At 43.9% G+C, this 23,576-nt stretch overlaps 2 protein-coding genes across 2 annotated transcripts; both read right to left on the reverse strand.

The window, feature by feature from the left end:
• Positions 1 to 1,560: 1,560 nt before the first annotated feature.
• LOC134548918 (olfactory receptor 10AC1-like) lies at positions 1,561 to 2,562 on the reverse strand. Its single transcript, XM_063394163.1, has one exon. It carries the CDS (start codon positions 2,560 to 2,562, stop codon positions 1,561 to 1,563), a length of 1,002 nt encoding a protein of 333 aa, XP_063250233.1.
• An 18,849-nt stretch (positions 2,563 to 21,411) lies between these two features.
• Positions 21,412 to 22,747, reverse strand: LOC134548931 (epidermal differentiation-specific protein-like). The gene is made up of 2 exons (XM_063394177.1): positions 22,611 to 22,747; positions 21,412 to 22,147 (listed from the first exon to the last, which is right to left on the reverse strand). Exon 2 carries the CDS (start codon positions 22,092 to 22,094, stop codon positions 21,564 to 21,566), a length of 531 nt encoding a protein of 176 aa, XP_063250247.1. The 5' UTR covers positions 22,095 to 22,147; positions 22,611 to 22,747; the 3' UTR covers positions 21,412 to 21,563.
• Positions 22,748 to 23,576: the final 829 nt, after the last annotated feature.

Consider the following 23,576-nt stretch of genomic DNA (forward strand, 5'->3'; position numbering starts at 1 on the left):
GACCCTCCCCTTCTCACTTTCAGAAGAGCTGGCAGATGATTAAAATGTTCACTGTAACTCTGATAATTTTTAAATAACGCAGCTAAATGTTTGCCCACAGAGTAATCAGGTATTCATTGACATGAGAGCCAATATTCTGTGTTAATGTTTTAGGCAGACTAGAACTGTGAACTTGAAGACAGCTTTTAATGTCAGTTTTAAATCCCACATTTCTCTTTTGTCAGAAGGTTCCAAGTTAAGTTCCTTAATTACAGTGCAAATTTCTTATATTTGTCAAATCCACTTACCATAATTTTTAATGATTGTAGCCCAGAGAAAGCAATTACCACTCTGCTCTCTCGATCTGCCCAGAGAGAGAGCTAAGGGCAGCTGGGGTGCTGAAATTCCTTCAGATTAGACAGAGGAACAGAAGCAAACATTTTAATTTTTTCTCAATAATTTTCTGTGTAAGAGGTGGTCTGAATCAGAGGGTCTCTATGGCCTGTAAAGAGACACGGGGGAGGGAAGTATTAAATAAAATAATGAAATTGGCTCTTTCCCCCCCTCTTCCTGGCCAAAATTTATCTTCCCTAATTTGTCTGAATCACCCTCTTCCTCCTACACATAGGAAACTCATAAAATAACACTGCTTTGCACCTTTCAGACTCTTATGTCTGCTGCAGTCCAGCCTGTGCTGTAACTCTCACTAGTTTTGCTGAAGAAATTGCAGTAACTGTGACAGCAGTATTATTACTTTTACAATTATAGATCTCAACACTCCCCAGGCATTCATATTTATATGATGCAGTCTTTCCTGGTAAAAGTCACATGATAAGACAAGTATCTTAGCCTTTGTGTTGCCATAGGAACAATCCAAACCTAAAGCATCTCCCTATAAAAGGAAATATGTTTTGCTTCCTGCAAAACAGGCATAGGAATGTCATACTCTTGTTAGACTAACGGCATTTGAACTTTCAATATCTAGAATAATTCAAGATTAGGTGAGTTTGCACTAACAATCTTTCAATTTGTCATGGGATGCCAGAGTGCAGCCTTCTGCTAAATTTGGAGAAAACCACAGCTATTTTACCCTTCTTTCTAGCCATGGAATTTCTTCTTCTAACCTTCCTTTAAGCCCCTGCAGATTTATTGTGCTGCTGAACTTACCAGTCTAAAATTTGTACTGACTATCCAATTTCCAATTGTACCTATATCCAATTTCCACTGTCACCTTGACAGAAAAATAATGAAACCAATCTTTTAATATTGGTTTATTAGCTTTAAAAATTTTTGTGTTGGTCTTCTTATTGTGCTAGGATGAATATGAATGTAAGCCTGAATATGTATGTGATCACAGAAGCAAGACCAGTGATGGATCAAGCCTCTTCATCCTCACTACTCACTTAAGCATCATCCTTTAGATCAAATGTTATGTTGGGGATTTTTTTGAATGCACATATCTTTTTGTCATAAATGTAGTGATGCATGTAGAATCCTGCCTGGATATCTGCTATAATGAAGTCTATGGTGATCTGGTTATGGGGCTGTTTTGCAACCAGCATGTGTTTATTCTGCTAAAATTTACCACACACGCACATCAACTCTGATAGTATCCCAGTTCAGCTGAGCTATTTTCCTCCTGCTCAGCATTTTCCTGAGCATCCCTCTGACTTCCTTGTTCCTCAGGCTATAAACGAGGGGATACATTAACGGAGTAATATTGGTGTAGACCAGAGACACCGCCTTGTCTCGAGCGGGTGAGTAACTGGACTTGGGACGAATGTACATGAAGGTGGCACATCCGTAGTGCAGCAAGGTGATGGCCAGGTGTGAAACGCAGGTGGAGAAGGCCTTGCCCCTTCCCACGGGAGAGGTGATGCGTACCAAAGCCACGGCAATGCAAACGTAGGAGGCCAGGATCAGGAGGAGGGGGAGCAGCAGGAGGAGCACGCAGGTGGCCAGCAGAGGCAGCTCGGGGCTGTAGCTGTGCGTGCAGGCCAGGTGCAGCACGGCAGGGACGTCGCAGAAGAAGTGGTCGATGCGGCGCGACGGGCAGAAAGGCAGGCGGAACACGGCCGCCGTCAAGGCCAGCGCGACGGCGAAGGCGCCCAGGCCGCAGGCCAGGGCCAGCCCGAGGCAGAGCCCCCGGCTCATCAGGGCCGCGTAGCGCAGGGGCTGGCAGACGGCCACGCAGCAGTCGTAGGACATGGCTGCCAGCAGGAAGCACTCTGCCCCGCCGAGGGCCACGAAGAGCTGCATCTGTGCCGCACAGCCCAGGAAGGAGATGGGGCTGCCGCCCACCGCCACCAGGCTGAGGAGCGCCTTGGGGACAATGACTAAAGTGTAGCAGAGCTCAATGGCAGAGAGCTGGCAGAGGAAGAAAAGCATGGGCGGACGTGAGGGCTCCATAAGCACCGCCACGAAGATCATCATGTTCCCTGCCAGCGTGACCAAATGAACAATGAGAAGGATAAGGAAGAGCAGGACCCGCAGATGGAGCAGCTCGGAGAAGCCGAGCAGGAGGAACTCCATGGTTGCACCGGTGCTCACATTGTTTCTGTCCATGCAGCCTTCACATGGCATCTACAGTAGAGAAACAGACGGGAAACAGCTGAGTTTGATGCCTGGCAATCAATTCCATATAGGAAATAATGTTGCATTAGTGTAGAACCAGTGTAGTAAAACTTATTGGGTAGGGAGGAAGGCAATTTCATTGAAAAAAACCCTCCAAACTCCAAACCTGATTTCACTTAGCCACATTCAGCATGCTCTCAGACCTGTATTCTTACAACCACAAAGGTTCTTGTGCCCAAACAATCTCCCTAGGATTCTTTGCCACGGCATTGGTTACAAAGACTGTCAACTGTTGGGTCTTCATCACTTCTTCTGAGTTGTTCTCAGGTTTGTGACCATGTGCAGGTTTTGAACATGCATTAGGCACCCTTTAGGAGTTGACACTGATTATTCTGACTGAGCTGTCCGGCTTTTGAGAGCCTTTATTGGACTCTCCCTCCTGATCTGAGTGTCCTAAGAAGCTGCAGACAGAGGCGTTTGGGTCTTGAGGACCATCAGCTCCTAGGTCTCACAGAAGCTGCTGCTGTTCCTTGTGCTTCCACTCCCAGGCAGACCTGCTAATTCTCTATTCACAGCACTTCTGCAGTCCCCTACATCTGTGTCAGAGATGTGCAAGGACAACCGGACAGTGAGCTGCAGCTTCTGTGCCACAGCCTGACTCCAAATAGTGGGAAACTGAGGCGTTCTTTGACTGGCTTTTCCCTTCTGCACAGTGGATCTGTCATAAGGTTCATACAGAAAGAGGGTTTCCGTGATTGGATATGATGATTCCAAAATTAGGGCTGGCATTTTGGCTGCTTACATCTTTATGTCTGGCTCAGTCCTATGGCATCAGGTTAAAGTAAAGAAATTTCCATTTTCAAAACTAAAGATGTCCATGTAAACATACATACCCTATAACAGTTTTTTAAGGAAAACACAATGCTAATATCCTGGACTTGGAGACTGAGATCTTGCTTTCCACAGGAAGAACAGAAATTTCCTAGGAATGTGGAGTGATACAAAGCTATTTAAGCTGAAAATCTAGGAAAAATAAGAATGTAGAGAGACATAAAAAATAAATTATATATACTGGTCATGGTTGAACAGAGTTCATTGCTCACATGTTCATCAATGAATACAGTATTAACTACAAGGAATAATTCCAACTCTTTCTACACTTTGCTGTAAAACAGAAATAAAATCAGAGATTCCTTGAAGACTTCTGCTTATATAAAAACCCCAGCAATATTTAAGTGTGAAACAAACTGGAAAATTACATGAAATGTCATCAAAGACTAGTAGAAGGAATGTGAAATTGGTGGAAAAGCTATTAGTCGAGATGGGGATTTTCCTGGAAAAAGCTGTTTCAAAAAGACTCCAGAAAAAATAATCACTGCAATTGAGGAGGTGAATCTGCTTAAAGCCTACAGACCTTTTTTTTTTTTGCCCCAAGGTTTCCTTGTGATTCAGTATCTCAGCAGCATTCAAAATGTCTGGGGACTCAGATGAATATGAAAATATCCACAATTATATTACCTCAGGTGCAAAACTAGGAATTTAATCTCTCTGTCTCACAGCATAAGTCAGCAAAATTAACAAGCTAGGAAGAAACTACCATAAACTCCAAGACCAAAAAATAATGGACAGTCAGTGAAGACCAAGAAGGAGCTCTTTAAGGAACACAGAGAGAACAGTGATCTTGCAAAAGCAAGTAAAAAACACTTCTGCTAGACACAGTTTCCAGCAGTTACAAAGCCATGGTTAACTCCTATGTCCACGTTTTGCTGCTGCAAGACCTCCCCAACAGCAGTTCTACGCAGTCTGGCTGTAAATCTTTCTTGACACTCTATGTAAGTAGAAGGTCTTCACTGAAAACAGGAGTAATGGCTTGGTACATGACTGTGGACCGAGTCACTGAGGACCAGCTGGGGCTCCCCTCAGTCCAAGTACTGAGACTTTAAGTGCATTCTACTAAACATAACAGGGCTAAGAAGTGGAGAAGAAACAGGGGCTTCCCTTCCTTTCATTTGGAGCTGTTTGCTTCAGTGACAACATACCTTCTCTGGGTTGAAAGGTAAGAAAATAGAGACTTCTTCCTCTTGATGATGTGTGCTGTTCAGTCCGGGCTGAGATTCTGTTTCTTGCCTAGTCTGGGCTCCCTCTGGCTGTGGGTGTCCCTAGAGCCAACGATTTCTTTCAGCATCTCATAGCCATCCTCTCTTCTCTTCTGCAGGACCCAGCTCTTTATATGCCATATGACACAGAAGACTGTCCTGTTCCCTGCTGGCTCTGCCCTCCCTGCACCAAGGACAGGCAGTTCCATTCCTCCTAAGAAAGGGGGGTTGCAGGTTTTCTGTAATTCGAGCAATAGTATATAATCTGCATCTTCAGAGGATGGCAGAGTTGCAGCACCCTCCTCTCTTATTCTCTTCACTGAAGCAATTGAAAGTAGCTGATTATTGATGGGGCTGCATTTTAAGTAGCAAAGTGCATTGCTGCTCTTCTTAAATAAAAATAAATCTGTGCGTCTTTAAGTAAGTTTAAACCAAACTAACACTTAGAGGAAAAGCAAAACATATAAAAGCTTTAAGCGTATCTGTGTGTGGAGTTTTCACCAGTTCTGATGGCCCATTATTTCTTGCTGGCTCAGATGAAATCATCATTCAGCAGTTGATAGGACTGAGATTATTTGAGCCAAATTTATTTTTACTGCCATTGTTGCATTCATTCCTGTCCAATTACACTGAAATAATTGAAGAGATCTGTAGCCTTGTGTGAGTAGAAAAGAGAGGCAAATCAAGATTTTTGACTGCAAAAATGGATCTGCTTGGCAGAAACATGCAAATATGGTACCTGAAGATTTTTCACAGGGCTTGGTTTAGAAGGAATCCTTTCAAAATGTTCTTCTATCATATTTTATCTATGTGGCATAGTAATTTTGGAACAAAACTGCCTCATGCATTGGTCCAGTCTGTGTCTAATTGTGCTAGGAAAAGAACTCAGGCTTCCAGTGGATGGCAAGAAACAGGGGCCAGGAAGAGGCAACAAAGACCATCCATTCACTGGGCTGCAATAGTGTGTCCAGCAGGTGAAGGAAAGGCATTATTCCCCTTTATCTGTCACACATGTAGGCACATCTGGAACACTGCCAAAGTTATATTTAAGTATTTTTACTATATTTTAAACCTGTCATTTAACTTCCTGGAATTACAGTTGTGACAGTGGAGTCTAACCACTTTAGTCTCTCGAGTCACTTCCTTAACTTTAATTTTTTTTTTTAATTTTAACTCTTTTCCTTACACTTCTTATGGTTTAAAGTTCTGCAAACAATTCAGGGCACAGAATGTTTTTAGAGCATTTACAAACCTGAGTTCTGAATCTGTCTTGAATTCTAGGTACTGTTGTATAATACTGAACAAAACAGCAACCCTGAAGCCTCTCTTGGTGGCGTGTTGTCTCTGCAGCGGTAACAGGAGCAAAGTCGAGGTGCTGGTTATTTTCTAATTACACCTAGCAAATTGGGCAGATTATAAATGGAAGCAAATCTTTACAGTGAAGTCTATTTTAGCCAAATGTTTTGCAGAGTAAGACTGCTCCCTCTAGTAAACTCTGTGAGAATTTCAGGACACCCGCTGATTAACTCATGTAGAGTTTATCTTTGTGTTACAAAATAAAATTCAGGGACTCTGGTGCTATTTCTTACTTTATCCTCTTCTCTGACCCAAACTGTAGGAGCAAATCTGCTGCCTCAGTAACAATGCAAAACTAATTATCAGAACTACTTTGACAAATCTGTTCCAGCTTTCTCATCTTCAGATGGTCCTTTCCTCCTGCTGGACTGGAGGTGAACCAAGGTGAGTCAGCACGTATCCAGTAACCAATACCACACAGTCAGCAGTTTATATGCACTAATTTTTTTTTTACCATAGTGCCCAGCCTTACGCTGAAATAAATCAGGCAAATTGCTGTTTCAGTTTGTGTGTGTGCAGATAAGCCGTCATTTATTAACATGCAACTTACACCTCCCCGCAAGGTTTCAACACACTCCCACACGTTACCTCCAAAACACGGCTCCCTGAAGAGGGGAGTGCTAGCTGGAGTGAGCTGTGCAGCCCAGTGCCAGAACACACAGCAACCAGACAAACAACAAGCAGCAGAGGATGAGAATATGCATGTCAAAGCGACTCCGTACTTCCTCCTCTAGCCCACACCTTTCAGGTTCCCAGCACTTCCATTGCATCAGCTCACAGCCAAATTCGTAATAGATTATTAAAAGCTGCACGTTGGCATGACGGTTTGCATGTCTTGAGTCTGCAGCATGTTATAGAGTTGTACATTCTGCCTGGCTGCAAAGTTCAGCCCTGCTCTCCTCCCCCGCACTCCTAACTCTGTGATTTTTTTTCAGTACGTGCCTGCAAGGCTTTGGGACTGGCCTGCCTTAGCCCGAATTTGTGTAAAGACTTTCTTGGAATCCAGCTACGGTTGATGAATCACATCATATCAGCTTCTATCAGCAATTGCAACATACTTCAGAGGATATTCTCCTTGGTCTTCAGAAGAAGGGCCCGTGCTGGGCTTGCCTATCCACACCTGTGAATCGCCAGCCTGCTCCAAAGAAGGCAAGAGCAACTGGGAAGATGAGCGTAATGTGGAGCAATCTGGGCGAAATGGAAACAACTGAGAGAGAGAGAGGGGTACCAGGAAACCTGGGGGACAGGGACAGCCAGTCCCAGCAATGGCCCGGGAAATGGTGCTCTCAACCCAGACAACTCAAAGCTCTTCAGCAGGCTGAAAGCAATGTTTGAGCAACCTGAACTACCTAGCCACGGGTAAATGAGAATAAAGAGGATAGGAAAGATTGCAGATCTTCTTTGCATGCAAAAGCATGCTGATATTGATCCTCTGAGGCAATCTTACCGCTGTAGAAAGCAAAGATTTTGGCTGTCGTAGCTGCACTGATGTTCTGTTGCAGGTATGTTCAGTAGCAGAAGCTACTGTGTTATTCAGAAACGTCATGGTGACTTATCTGATTAGAGAACTTGAGGCAGTTTTAAGGTAGATTGCTTGAATTGGTTTTGGTGGTTGATGAAATGTAAGATTCACTCAAATGAAAATGTTAAGAGTGGCAATGTAAAATAAATGCTAATATGCTTTGAGAAAATGCATTTGTGACTCCAGTACAGCTGATTATGATCATCACATAGCAGGGCCAAGGGCTGAAAATTACAGCATCTTGACAGAGACTTTTTAACAGGCATAGGATCCCTATTCTTAAACAAGAAATGTATTAAACAAGAAATGTTGTCTCCCACAGAGGCAAGACACTGAAACAATTGGGCATAGCCTTTAGGAGGAGCAGTGTATCCTTATTCCCACAATGTTCAGAGCTTTCTGGAAACCGGGACCTGAAACTGGCTGGGGTGGTAACAGCAGGATGGCTGGTATCAATTTGTCTTGGTGAGAAAAATCATCACACTGCGCTCCTCGAGTTTCTGTTGTTTGGCTTGATGAACCATGCCTGGGAACTCAGTCTGGGAAAGATGCTGAACCATACATAAACCAACCAAAACAGAGTTTTGCAAAAAAAGGGCAGGGAACCAGGCAGCTAACTACTCCTCATGATTTGTTAAAGGTGGGGCATTTCTTTCACCTCGTTGTACTTACTCATAGTCTAACCCAGCCAAAGGCATTGTCATGCATCTCTGCTAAAAAAAAGTTTGGACGGATCAGTTAATAGTATCATAAACATGCAAGCTTTTCTCATTTGAAAAACAATGGAATTACTAGAAGAAAATTCATTTAGAACTAGGGAGAGAAAGGACAAATCTAAAATGGGAATTCATGAATAAAAGGATGAAAATATTCAACTTGAGAACAGCAAGTCAAAATGAAAAAGATAGACAAACTGAAAATTAGGCTTCAGGCCCTGGAAAAGATTAACTAGAACTCCAGAAGTTAAGACAAGAAACAAGGTGAGGGTAGTAAGAAAGACTGATATTTTGAAGACAGATCTAAGTTTTCTTCTTGTATCTGAAGTTATTTTCAGATTCATTTAGACAACTTTGTGGGTGTCTCTGTGGATACAATTAAAAGTTTGGGTTTTAACTATCTTCAGCCTGAAGGGCTCATCTGGAAAGAAACAGGGTAGTTCCAACTCCCATAGTCATTGAAGGAGCTCAGGAGCGTTTAGCCCCTCTTGGGGCATGGATGACAGCACTCTGGGCCCTTGCTGAGAATCACTGGTGTTGACTTTGGAAAATCACGTATTTGTTGTTCCCTGTGCAATGGTAAATGAGGCGTTGTCTCACCTGAGCTCTTCCTTGGGGTGGCAGTGACTGAGACACTCCACCTGGGGACATCATCTGTTTTTGCTTAATTTGTTCTGATGAAACTACAGCCATTGGGAGAAAAGCCAGAAAAACTCATTCCTCATGAACTCATTATAAAGTTCTCCACAGGAGACACTATCCCCAGCTGATGCTGCACACACTTCATCCCCAGTGCACTCAGCTACTACTCATTTCATCCTTCTCCTTCTCGTATTTGGTTATCTAGCTAAACATTTTTCACCCATGTCACTTAGAAGCCCAAAGCTCATTTTCAGAATAGTGAGATAAATAACTATTAGACCAACACGCTTTTCAAAAGATGCTTATTGCAGAAAATAAACTCTGGAAACCAGCATCCCAGATGGAATGTACAAACTCCAGATGAACTGGAGCTTGTTTAGACAAAAGACCTGTGGTAGACAGTCAATATGTGTGGTCAGAGACTGCAGATGGGCTGTAGGATCCATTCTAGCACTGAACTCTCAAGGTTGTTTCAAGCTGTGTTTCAAGGAAGTCAGTTGGAGATGAAAGAAAAGAGCAATTTGTCCCTAACTGTGGAAAACATCTATGTTTTAGAAAACATATATTCAGCATCTTGCTGCACTGGATGGCAAGGGAGCAGGTGCTCAGTCAAAGAGCCATCCAGCTGTTGCCTTCAGCATTCTTTAGCATCATTTCCACTTATTGTCTCACAGAATCATATACATATTATCCACTTCTATTATTTTGTTTCTTGTGCTCACAACATCTCTAAATCCTTACGTAACATAAGAGCAAACGCTGAAACAACTCGGTGAGAATTCAGCAAACTATTCTTGGTACAAAGCCCAGTATTACAGCACCACTGCAGAATACAGGATGAGATGCAGTGAAATGTTGCTAGTCCAGGTATCCATGAACACATAATTACAGGAAATAGTTTCAAGACAAGGGGATGCAAGAAAGAAAGACTTTTAATAGGTTTTCTGCATGAGGACCTACTAGAGATAGGGGAGAGACTTATCAGCCTGCAGGGATCCCTGTCTATAGATATGTCGTATATTTAATTTCTTCACTGTGCTTCTTGGCTGACCAAAGCCCTTATCTGAAAGGAGACATCACATGGCACAACAGAATCATAAGCTTCTTGGAGTAAAAGGAGAAAGAAGAGAACAGTAGGTCACAAAGGGCAAAAAGATTAGGCCTTTATCAACTTCTGTGAGTCTCAGTGAAGATGTGGCGGTATCGGAGGACTCATACCTGGCTGAGCTCTCTGGAAATCCCAAGAGTTGCACTTGATCCTTGTGGGGTCCCTTCAGACTGAAGATTTTCTTTTCTTTTCTTTTCCTTTCTTTTCTTTTCTTTTCTTTTCTTTTCTTTTCTTTTCTTTTCTTTTCTTTTCTTTTCTTTTCTTTTCTTTTCTTTTCTTTTCTTTTCTTTTCTTTTCTTTTCTTTTCTTTTCTTTTCTTTTCTTTTCTTTCCTTTCCTTTCCTTTCCTTTCCTTTCCTTTCCTTTCCTTTCCTTTCCTTTCCTTTCCTTTCCTTTCCTTTCCTTTCCTTTCCTTTCCTTTCCTTTCCTTTCCTTTCCTTTCCTTTCCTTTCCTTTCCTTTCCTTTCCTTTCCTTTCCTTTCCTTTCCTTTCCTTTCCTTTCCTTTCCTTTCCTTTCCTTTCCTTTCCTTTCCTTTCCTTTCCTTTCCTTTCCTTTCCTTTCCTTTCCTTTCCTTTCCTTTCCTTTCCTTTCCTTTCCTTTCCTTTCCTTTCCTTTCCTTTCCTTTCCTTTCCTTTCCTTTCCTTTCCTTTCCTTTCCTCTCCTCTCCTCTCCTCTCCTCTCCTTTCCTCTCCTTTCCTCTCCTCTCCTTTCCTCTCCTTTCCTTTCCTCTCCTTTCCTCTCCTTTCCTTTCCTCGAATCTCCTCGAATCTCCTCGAATCGAATCTCCTCGAATCTCCTCGAATCTCCTCTTCTCCTTGCATTTTATTGCTGATAAATGCCCTTCAGCTGTCAGAATCCTGAACCTTGTATCTGGGCTGGGGAGCCAGGGGCACACCTAGAGTTATCAAAAGACCACACTCACATGTTGGTTGACCAGTACAACAGATCTAGGTCTTGGATGGGTGATCTAAAGCCTGATACCTCTGGTACCCCTAATGATTTCCAGTCTCATGGATCATTTGGTGCAAAGGCTTTTATTCTGAAATAAGCTGCTTGTCAGAACACATGCTAGCTGATCTGCATATTTATGCCTTTTCCTTTATATTCAGACACTGAGAAGAGCTTCCTCCGTATTCAGTTTAGCAACTTTCTCTTATTAGCAAAACCTAATTTTCCCTGATTAGGGAACATAGGCTGAAGACAGCCTGAGCAACAAACCAAGCAAAATACTCAGCAGTTCTTTCAGGCTGATGAATGGGAACTGTAATGAAACTGCATCAAGTGGACGTGATACCATAACGTTCTCCAGTGCCACAAAAGGTCTTCACTGAATCATAGAAATGTAAGAAACCAGCCTGTATCACCCAGCCTCCTTCTCAGAGCCCGAGTATCACTAACACTGCATCCCATCATGATGGACTTTTCTTACAGAGTCCTGGGAGCCTCCAAGGCTGGAGAATCCTTCATCACTCTACATGTCATTTCCAGTGCTGGGCTGTCTGTTGGTGATAAATTTTCCGAATTTCCAACCAGAATCCCCTGAGATGTGATTTACAGCTACTGACCATTACTGCTGGTTTAATGGAGCTGTAATTAACCTCTGGTATTTGGGACTGGAAGTAGGGGGACAAAGGGAAACAGGAAAGGAAGGAGGAAAAACAAGATGAGTGCATCAAGACAGTGTTGGAAACAGCCTCTTAGCACAGCATAAAGATGGAGTAGCCTTCTTTACTCTTTTTTCTGTACAAAGGCACAAGGTGATAAACGTGAAGGAACAGAGGCACTGAAGACGTTTGCAGTAAGCACTATGTAAATGCAGTGTCTTCCTTGAAGCTGCTGTGCTCATTAGCCAGCAGTCTTTCTGTGCTAGGCAACTGCATTTGAGCTGCTACTGAAATGGAAAGCATGAAATCTCCTGTCTTCTGTGGTATGAGGCAAGCGCTCAGCAGGCAGAGCCTGTTTGCTACTGCATTGCTGAGCTGATGGTGAGTAGCTGAGCAGTGAAACTGAGCTCATCCTCCAGTATATCCTCACTTCCATCTTGGTTTCCATACAGATGGATGGAGGACCCACTGCAACTGAGTCTGTGCATGACAAGTATCTTGTATTCCTGGCAGACACATAGCAAAACTTTTGTTTATATCTTTTCTTTTGTGTTTGCTTCCATCCCCCCACCATGAGCTCATCATATCTTTCTCATTCACAGCTTTTACTTCACAGAGGTTACATCTTCAGAGTACCAGAGCAGAGAGTTCAAATGGGCTGCAGATATGAAAATTCATCAATGTATTAAATACATTAAATACAGCTGGAAATATCTGATGAAACTCTTCAGTATTTGCATGTCCTTAAAAAACGATTTTATTTGTTCTAGGCTTTGAGGAGAAGAGGAGCTTTTTGCTGCGTAAAATTTTGAACAATATTAATGTTGCATAAGTTAGGTCACTGAGATAGGAATCTTGATGTGTGTTTCTCAACACTACCACCGGACACAAAAATCAAAACAACTTAATTGGAATTAAGTAATGCATATTGTTGTGCCTAAGAATTAAACTTTTATTTCAAGATGCTCCAAACTAAGGCTTTACCCAAGATGGAGAAAAAATATCCATATTTTCTCAAATCACTACTATGGCTTGGAGAAACCACAAATCTCACTTTGGAAGCTCTATGACTATTCCCAGAAGCACAGTTGCTCTCCCAGACAACAACCTTTCCACAGATTTTTCTTTTCAGGCATTCATATTAGACTTAATAATATCCATTTTATGCACAAAAATTGAGGAGCAATGGAAATGCCTGCATGGCAGGTGGAATGCAAGATGGAAAATACAGCTCTGCTTGTCAATAAGTTACAGATGCCAGGAAAGTAAAAAGGGCATAAGGCCAGCCTGAAAAGAGGGAAGGCACTGGTAATAGAGATTTTTCATTGTCCGAGAACATCAGGCCCAAGTCAAAAGTGGGAGCAGACCAAGCCTGCTATTTGTCTCATGGAGTATTTCTTTAGAGGAAAAAAACTGTGGAAAAACATGAATTTTGACAACCCTGTTGGATTAGAAGGTCAATAGTCTGAAGGGTGTGCTAACATCCAGGCAGAAAAATGGACTAAAAACACTCTCCACTACACTGAGGAAGAAAACAAAAGTCTGGAAATTCAGATAATAAGACAAAAGCAGAAATATTTCCCTGTGGTCAACTGTGTCTGTGATGTTTGATATACTGATAACATTAGGCCAGCCTTTACATCTCTACCCAGAAACAGTCTTCTCTGTTACTCTGGATTTTTTTCAGATTTGCTTCAGTCTGGAAATGGCTTTCAAAGAATATGTTACTTAAAACTGTAAACACCAGCTTTTTCTCCCCAGTAAAACTTAAAGACAAACTGAGGATGGCAATAGAAGTGGTAAGAGTCTCAGCCACCACTGCAGAATAAACGTACATTGTCCTTGGTGTCGCAGCTCTGCAGTGCTGTAATTACATTGCATTCGGATGGAGAGCTTGGCTGTCTGTACTTGTTTTGTGGGAGTGCTGTGGTGTCAGTGTGGGGTGGCTCAGGGCTGCCTCGGTGTGTGGCAGCAGGAGCAGTTGGCAGTGTCCATGCCCTTTCCGTGCACACGTGTGTGCCTGTGCCTGGGTCACACAGCCAACTCCAGCATGGGCTGCTCCTGCAGCCGGGGCAGGGCACCTGGAAAAGCAGCCCTCGACAGAGACCCTGCAGCCTGGGCTCCAGCAGCTGAGCAGGAGGAGTTCCTGGGGCTGAACTCAGCTCATCTTGAGCTATCTTTACACACAGCACTCAAAAAGTGACTTGGCGAAAACAGAACTCTGGAACTGCTGTTTCCCCACAGAAGAAAGATCTTGTCTTGTGTAATTTTACTGTTCTTTCCTCTTTCTGTCCTTCTTCTATGATATATTTTTACTCTTCAGTTCCTTGCTGCTGATTAGCTGCTTGCATGAGCTACCATGCACTTTCTTGGAAGAGCATCTTGTGTGTTAAAATTCTACAGATCAGCAGACGTTATCTCAGTTCTCTTTTTCTTGCAGTTTTTGCAGGATCTTATTATATTTTGCCATGCAAAAAGCAATGAAAAATTCCTTTCACAAAGGAGAAAAAAAATACCAAATTTACAGAAAAACATCAGGAAAAACCACTGAAGGCCTCTAGCCTGATGTCCTGCTCACAGCAAGGCCAACTCTAGTTAGGCAAAATTCCTTAAGGCCTTGTCCAGGTTAGTTCTGATCACTGAATCATACAGGATAGTTTGGGTTGGAAGGGAGGTTCAAAGATCATCTAGTTCCAACCCCTTGCCATAGCTAGGGACATCTTCCACCAGAGCAGGTTGCTCAAAGCTCCATCCAACACGGGCTTAAACACTTCCAGGGATGAGGCATCCACAGCTTCTCTGGGCAACGTGGTTCCATGCTTCACAACCTCCATTGTAAAGGATACCTTGTACCTTCTGTATATCCCATCTAAGTGTATTCGCTTTCTGTATAAAACCACCGCCCCTTGTCCTGACACTACAAGTCATGGTAAAAAATGTCTCTTTCTATCTTTCTTATAAACTCTTTTTATATATCGAAAGGTCCCAATAAGATCTCTCCAGAGTTTTCGCTCCTCCAGGCAGAACCACCACAAGTGCCTCAGATTTTCTTCATAGCAGAAGTGTTCCAGACCTGTGACCATATTTGGGGCCCTCCTGTGGACTCGTTGCAACAGATCCATATTCTTCTTGTGCTAGACTCCAGAGCTGAACACAGCACTCCCTGTGGAGTCTCTCAAGAGCTGAGTAGGGCCAGAATCTCCCCCATGACCTGCTGGCCACATTGCTTTGGATGCAGCCCAGGATACAGTTGGCTTCCTGGGCTGCAAGTGCTCATTGTCAACTCATGACTAGCTTTTCATCCCCCAGTATTTCCCAATTCCTTCTCAGCCATGCCACTCTCAGGTTCCTCAGCTGATCTTTACCCTGATCTTTTCTGATGATGAGAGAGACTTCATTCCCCCAGTACCTGTCTTGAGTTTCAGAGGCTTCAGACATGTGAGAAGAGGGAACTGAGGCAAAAAAATATTTCTTGAGTACCTCAGCATTCTCCATATCAGTTATCATCACTTCTCCTGTCTTATTTATTGGGAGGGTGAGATATGACATTTTGTATAATTTTCCTTTTCTGGTCAATGTACTTATAAAAGTCCATCTTATTATTCTTTCTAAATTAGGCTGCAGTTGTGCCTTGGCTTTCCTGATCTCATCCCCTTGTGTTTAGAGCACAGTTACATCAGCTGGGAAGATGAAAAAACTCAGGGGACTCCTGTGTGCCTGAGTTGCTGAAGGAGATATCTTTTCTACACTTTGTACCTCTCATAGGAGGAGCCAGAAATCTACACCTAGCTAGCCATTAGTAGTGTAGGAAGTCCTTAACTGAAAGAATGCATTAATGTGATGTGGACAACCCACACACAAAGTCAGTGTTTACACAGTGTTTACCATAATCTCAGTAAATACATGTCACTCAACAATCTCACCCTTTTGCTGTTTGCACATCTTCATCCATCTTCATAACTGTCCTGACACAAGCTGTGATTTGGGAGGTTTGGACCCGGCACTGAGAGGAACTTTTTCACTAGGAGTCAGTGCAGCACCAGACCAGGTATGAGAGAGTGACTTCTTCATCAATATTTTCAGTGCTTGGCCAGATGAAATAACAGTGAGCTGACGAGGTGTTGAGGATAATCCCACTTGAAGCAGAGTTTCTGAGCAATGCACCACCAATTTGATGACACAGATATCCATGAACAACTGATAAATAATAAATGAACTTTTACTTGTGCTTACAGATCTGGCTTCTCACACAGAGGGTATTGTAACATGCTTCCCTTCCCAGCTTGACAGGGAGCTATTTCCATCATCAATCCTTTATATTCCTGTCATATTTATTCACTGTCAGGTGAGAGCCTTATCCAATGGTAGATTGAAGTTCAGACCATGTCATCTTTGCTTAGTTTCAGTCCTTGACATCTTGTTAATTGTAATGACAGTGCAATAGAGAGTTCTGATGAAATTCCAGGCAAGTACAGCAGTTTTCTTCAAATACTGCAAGGATAGATTTTAAAAAATCCAACTGATAAAGACCCTACCTCTCCTTCCCATTCTTTTTAGGCTATTCAGGAGCACAGTAAAAAAAAACAACAAAAAAACACCAAAACGATGACATTAGTAATTGTTATTATTTATTTTTCTAGGAAGCAGATATTCAGGCTATAGTGACCACCATCATCTGATAATGGCCACTGTATTCTGCAAGTAATAGTCCAGCTAAGGATTAATTACATCAGGCATGCATATAACTGTATTGTTGATGTCTTTGTGTGCATTTTAACTTCTCTTTCAGGGACTATGAGTAAAAGGAGCTTCTAGTTTTGAAGTCTTTCCTCTTTCTCTGAAACCCTCTGCTGGCACTGTTGTCCCAAGGCCAAAGGCACAAGGCTGTTGCACATGATGGCAACCAGCTCCTCAGCCACACTGGTCCCAGCTTTGTTGCCCACATCTTTCCGGTCAGAGCCACCATACTACAGTGTCCCCTTCCCTCCTCGTGGTCCTAATTAAGGCCAAGTTTTGTTACCAGCAGCAAACCCACCCAACCATACAGAGAACTGCACCCTGTCCCTCTCCAGAGGATGGCAGCAGAGCTCAAGCAACCCTGAAGGACCTTTTTCCCCACCCTGGCTTGTAAAATCACAGAATGGTTTGAGTTGAAAGGGATCTTAAAAACTATCTAGTACCAACCCCCAAAGTTCAGACTCTGCTGAGCTCCCTGCTGATTTCAGGCTTGACCTAAGCAAGTTTTCCAAGGGATCCAGACATGACAGGATGAAATAATACTGACAAGTACAAAAAATCTGGACAGGAGCTCCAGGTAACACCAGAGAAATCAAAGTGAGCAGCACTAGAGGAACAGAACCACCTTCAGCCAAATGGCTGTGCCAGTGGATGCCCAGGGTAGGGGAGGTCCTACCTGGATCCCATCTGTTGTTCCCTGCCCTGCAGCTCCCCAGGCTGTGTAAGGAGAGCTGCTTTCCCACTTTTCTCATTTTAGAAAAAGGGATTTCAAGGGTTTGGAAAGGCTGACCTGCCATACCACATTTTTTTTTCTGCTGAAATAAATTTTCTGCTGAAAAGAAAATTTATTTCAGCAAGCTATGGAAAGTGTGTTATGGATGATGAGACCAGCATGAAACAGGGGCTGGGAAAATTTTTGAGATAACCAACTTTCAGTGTTAAATAAAGGTGAACGTGCCTTGCACTAGTTGTAGATTGTTTTCCTTAAAGTTATCCCTTTTATGGTAAGCTATTTTCAGAGTAAAATGAAAATGTTATGTTTAAAAATAAATATGTCTATATCAACAAAAATATGTCTACAACAGTGCTGCAGCTTTGGTGGATAGGACAAGAGTGTTTGACATTGTCTACTTTGCTTGTGCAAAGCATTTGAAGCAGTACAGCATGGCATCTCTAAACTGGAGAGACATGAATTTGGTGGATGGACTGCTCCAATGGATAAGGGTCTGGCTGAATGGTCACATTCAGAGTTGTGGTCAATGACTCAATGCCCAAACAGAGTCCAGTGATGAGCAGTGTTCTTCAGGGGTTGGTATTGAGACTGGACTGTTTAACATCTTTGTTTGGCACCATGGACAGTGGGATGGGTGCACCCTCAGTCAGTTTGCTCATAACACCAAGATCTGTGGTGCTGTCAAGGTGCTGGAGGAAAGGAATGCCATCCAGATGGGCCTTGCCAGGCTGGAGTGGTAAGTCTATGTATACCTCATGAAGTTCAGCAAGGCCAAGTGCAACATCAGCCTGTGAGCTGAGACAATCCCAAGCACAAACATGGGCTGGGCAAAAAATGGACGGAAAGCAGCCATGCAGGGAAGCACTTGGGGGTGTTGGCTGACAAGAAGCTCAATGTGAGTTGGCAGTGAGCACTCACAGCCCAGAAAGCCAAACATGTCCTGGGCTGCATCAAAAGCAGCATGACCAGCAGGGTGAGGGAGGAGATTCTGCCCCTCTATTCCACTCTGGTGAAACCCCACCTGGAGGGGAGTGCTGCATCCAGCTCTGGGACCCCCAATATGAGAAGATGATGGACCTGTTGGAGGGGGTCTTGAGGAGGCCATGAAGATGGTCAGAGAACTGGAGCACCTCCACCATGAAAATAAGTCAAGACAGTTGGGGTTGTTCAGCCTGGAGAAGAGGCAGCTTTGGGGAGACCTTACAGCACCTTCCAGTACCAAAAGGGACTACAAGAAAGCTGAAGAGAGAGTTTTTAAAAGGATATGCAATGATGGCACAAGTTGTAATGGCTTTAAACAGAAAGAGGGCAGGTTTAGATTAGATATTGGGAAGAAATTCTTTACTGTGAGGTGGTGATACACTGGAATATGTTGCCCAGGAAAGCTGTAGATGCCCTTTCCTTGGAAGTATTCATGACAGTGTTGGATGGGGCACTGAGCAACATGATTTAGTGAAAAGTATTCCTGCCCATGGACTAGAGGACCCTTAAAGGCACTTTCCAACCCAAACCATTCAGTGAGACTATGATTCTATTGGTTACATGTTTATTTAACTAAGGTACCCTTGCCTTTGTCTTCCCCAGTCATCGTGATCTCCTAAGGCGGCAGTTTTACTTCCCATATTCAACAATCAGCACTTGTCCCCAGGCAACAGTGATTTTCCAGTGTATTCCTGTCACTCATACCTCCTGAAAGATGGTGTTGGAGATGTTTGCAAGGCTGTGAGTCCATCTGATGTCATGGGCATTTCCAAGAGAAGACATGCTGAGTACAGGACTCCTGGCAACAGTTCCTCACCTGTGGTCTGCTCTGTACACTTGGTGGTCACTAACTCTATTAGTATCTCCTGCCTTTGGCTCCTGAGTGAGCACAGGAAGAGGGGGAGCATAAAGTGACACGTAGACACCTGCCTTGCTGTCACTGCTCATCTTTTAAACATGCTAGAGATTTTCCTCTGTTAAACATTTGCAGTGATTTCCTGTGGGGAAGAGCCTGGCTGGTAGGCCGTGGTTTGACTGATACCGATAGATACTTTGTTCCCAGCCTTTTCAAAGATGTTTGCCTGGGTTTTGCTGGCTTGTTTATCACTCTGTCAGATTTGTGAGGTCTGACAGTGCACAGGTAGAACAGCTCATTCCATCTTGTGTTGCTGCTAAGGACACCTCAAGCTGTGTTCTCCTTGGGCCCAGGTGTCACTGCACTGCAAACAGCTCTAGGTCAATAAGCTGCTTTATTCCCCTGTTTTGGTTTTGCATGGTGTGGTTTTTGGTAGTGAGGAGGCCACAGAGGTGGCTCCTGTGAGAAGCTGCTGAAGCTTCCAGCATGTCCAGCAGAGCCAATCCCTGATGGCTCTGAAGATGGACACGCTGCTGGCCAAGGCTGGGCTGATGAGAGAGGCTGGTAACACCTCTGGGATGACACATTTAAGAAGAAACCAAAACAAAGGTGGGGGCACAGTTTGAATTCCAGATGGCAGGTGACAACATATGAGGGAAACAACATGGGGACACCAAGGTCAGTGGAGAAGAACGGGCAGGAGGTGCTCCAGGAGCCAGAGCTGAGATTCCTCTGCAGGCCAGGGTGAGACTGTGGTGAAGCAGCTGTGCCCCTGCAGCCCATGGGGATCCACAGGACATGCAGAGATCCATCCACAGCCCGTGGGGATCCACAGGGGAAGCAGAGATCCACCCACAGCCCATGGGGATCCACGGGGGATGCGGAGATCCACCCACAGCCCAGGAGGGAAGTGCCCATGCCAGTGTAGGTTGGTGCCTGGAGGAGGCTGTGGTCCAGTGGGAGACCCGGTGGAGAGAGGGGGCCTCTGCTTCCAGGCTGGAGCAGCCTGTCCTTGGAGGGCTGCACCCTGTGGGAGGAGAGACCCATGACACAGCAGTTTTGGGAGGACTGCTGCTCGTGAGATTGGAACCGCTCTGGAGAAGTTCACAGAGAATTTTCTCCTGTGGGAGGGATGTGATGGTCTCACAGGGAAACAACTTCTCTCTCTGCACAGGGGAAGAAAACCTTGGGTGATGAACTGACCAAAACCCCCATCCCCTGTCTCCCTGCACTATCAGTGGGATGGAGAGCCTGGGGAAAAAGGTGTTCTTGAGGGCTTATTTTATTTCTCATTATCCTTCTCTGATGTTGTTAGTAATAAACTCACTTTGTAGCTCTAAGGTGAGCCTGTTTTGCCCTTGTAGTGTATCCTAGGGTTTCTTCCTGGTCCTTATCTCAGGTAATGAATCCTTTGTTAACTTCTTTTCTCCTCTGTCCAGCTGTAGCAGGGGAGGTTGAGTGAGTGGCTTTCGTGGGTGCCTGGTGTTTGGCCAGTGACAAACCACAACATCCCCTCAGGTCACACTGCACCAGGAGGGCATCTCGCAGCACCAGGTCTAGTTTGAGTGCACTTGCCTCTGGGGCATAAAGATCATAAACAGGCCAGGGGCCTGGGGGATCCGTGATGAGTCTGTGCTGAGCTCTGGGGCTGATGGTGCTTACCTAGGTGGACTGCACTCTGGTAATCCATGGGACTGTGTGAACAGGAATAGGGCTTTGGGACCACACAAATGACAAAGGCAAGTTTGCTCCAAGGAGGGGAATTCCTTACAGGAATAACCTGCTGCAGCTGCACACATTTGACCATGTCACATTTATTTTCCTGATGACCTCTACAGATCTCTGAAAGAAGGTCTCTCATTACTGCTTTTGTCAGCAACATGCTTTGCAGTTTTTGAGATTTGATTTACCAGGATGGAGAATCTCATTTAAGTTTTGCCATAGTATTGCTTTGTTGAATCCAAAGGTCAGATAAGTCACTGCCAAGAAAACACAGCAGTGTGAGAGGGAGGAATAATCTGACAAAGAAAACCAAGAAGAAATTAAAGGAAGCATCAATAACTGAACTAAAAGTAAGGTAGATGTTTTAAAAAATCAAACTAGTTTTTCCATTGGGATCTAGCATTCAGTCAATTCAAATTTGTAAAAACAGTCTGTTTGATTATGTAATTTGAGCAGTAAAAGGCTATGTCATCAGTATGATCAATGTTTTGAGATGCAATCAAATATGTGATGTTTAGGTACAGGCTGCAGGTGAGAGTTTGGCCAGGATCACAGCAATAATCAACTTGCTCACCAAGACTTTAGCTCTGAATAAGTCAAGCCTGAACCCAGTGTCACTGAACAGTGAAGCTGCAGGGGGATAAAATCTTACAGGAGACATCCATGAAAAAGGCCTCAAAGTGACTGCACGAAACGTTCTCTGGATACACAGAGACCTCACACCACGAAAGGGCAATATTTATCTACACTAAAGAGTAATAAAACAGACCCATTGTTGCTTGCAAAAGCTTCTTTAATGGCACCAACAAAATTGGTTAGAGACAATAGCAAAAGCCATGTAAAAAAAATCACAACATGACAAAAGCAGAGGCAGAGATCTAGGTCTCAAATTTCTTGCCAGGGCTGCATCTTTCCTCAGCTTTGGAGGATTTGCATTCTAATAAGAACGGCCAGCACGAAGGGGACGCAGGAAGGAAAGCTTGTTATTGAGATTGATTGCCTTGTAATTTGGAAGGTTTTCACGTTCTCGAGCAACATATTGGATTCCACTTCCATCACTATTTTCACACAGCAGCCAGGCACCTCTCTGGACTTTGTGGGAAGACATGATGTCATTGTCGTGTCCTGCAGCCAGGTTAGTTGCTTCTGTTACTACCTTGCTCTTCCCTTGATAGTTGGGATGCTCATAGAGAGTGATCTCAGGATTGCTCAGATCATCAGTGATCATCTGCAGAGAGCTGATTGTATTATTCATCTTTGAACCAAAAAAGCTATGGTCTCCTTCCTCAAGTACCAGAAATCGGCCTCCATAGTTTGAATGCTCATAAAGCACCCAAGGCTGGCCAATTACTTTAGCTGAGGAGGCAAGATCATTCCAATCTGCATCTCTTAGATTGGCAATATCAGAGGTGAATTCTTTGGACAAACCCTGGAAGTTGGCACGGTCATAAAGGATGATTTTTCCCATCTCAGGAGGACTTCTAGAGTCTGAATTTCTTCCTCTAGGAACTGGGTGACAGCCTGCACAAAAGGAAGACAGAAAACAAGCAATGTTTCTAAGAAGCCTTTTGGACCTTGAAACAAAGTGATGGACACCCAGGAGTGAAAAAGCGGAAAAGGAAAAATAAAATATTTTGAACAAAGAATAAAGGTAGAAGTAGCTGGAAAAGATGAGGTCATGACATGTGTGTGTTGGTTTAGGTGTATACCCAAGATTAAGTTCTAAAATACTCTCACATTCAGCCCTCACAGTTGTGTGTCACTGTCCCCCTCCACCCTCTCCCTTGCTAAGCTTTGTTTGTCCTGCAGCAGCCATCTCCTCCTCCCCTAAAGATGGGTTCAGGCTCTGCACATGCACACAGCAGACCCTCACGCCTGTGCTCAGCTCTCACCCCAATACTAAAGCCTCCTTCCCTTCCCCTGCATTTCCCAGCAGCTGCCCAAGAAACCCTTCCAGTTCTCCTGCACAAAGTGTGCCTCTTACCTTGGTGTCAGCTGCAGGGCTGGGGAGAGCTGAGGGCAATTCCTTCAGTGCAGAGCTGCTGTCTGTGAGGGGCGTCTCACCTGCCTCCATTTATACTTGCACAGAAGTCTCATGAAGCACCCCAGTCAACGGAACTGAAAGCGTCCAATATTACCCCCAGGGATCAAAACTCATTATCCATTGCATTTTACTTTCTGTTGTCCTGCAACCAACCTACAACAATCTTCTTCCTCTTGTTGAAAAGTCTGTTGAAGCAGGAGTGACTTGAAGAAATGGGGGAAGTGCAGTTCTTGTTTGTCCTTCTCCAGAAGAAAATGGAATCAGAGTAATAAAAAATATCAAAGTATTTTGTGACGCACAGGCTGTTTCTGCGCGTTGGAGTTTACGTTTCTGCTCTTCTGGGAAGCATATTTAATACACAACTTTAGTTTTACTAAGAGTTTTTTGGGAGATATGCAGGTGCCATAGAGGGCATTTATGTAGCTTTTTCTTTTTTTCAGTTGTTTTTTCTTCTTAGGATCGCAGTATCATTAGTGATGGAAAGGTCTCCAAGATCTTTGACTGAATGCCACCATGCCCATTAAACTATATTTCAAATGTCACTTCTACTTGTGTTTTGAACACTTCCAATGATGGTGACTCTAGCACTTCCCTGGGCAGCCCATTCCAAAGCTTAACTACTCCTTCTGTGAAGAAATGTTTCCTAATATCCAGCCTGAACCTCTCCATCCACAAATGAAGGCCATTTCCCCTTGTCCCACCACTAGCTGCCTGGAGAAGAGACAAATCCCTACCTTGCCACAAACTCCTTTCAGGTATAATCAAGAGAAAACATATCTGCTCTGAGCCTCCTTTTCTCCAGGATAAACACCCACAGTTCCCTCAGCTGCTCCTCATCAGACCTGTGCTCCACACCCTTCACCAGCCTCGTTGCCCTTCTCTGGACTCGCTGCAGCACCTCAGTGT

Source organism: Prinia subflava, chromosome 3, assembly GCF_021018805.1.
Source record: "Prinia subflava isolate CZ2003 ecotype Zambia chromosome 3, Cam_Psub_1.2, whole genome shotgun sequence".
Taxonomy (NCBI): Eukaryota; Metazoa; Chordata; class Aves; order Passeriformes; family Cisticolidae; genus Prinia; species Prinia subflava.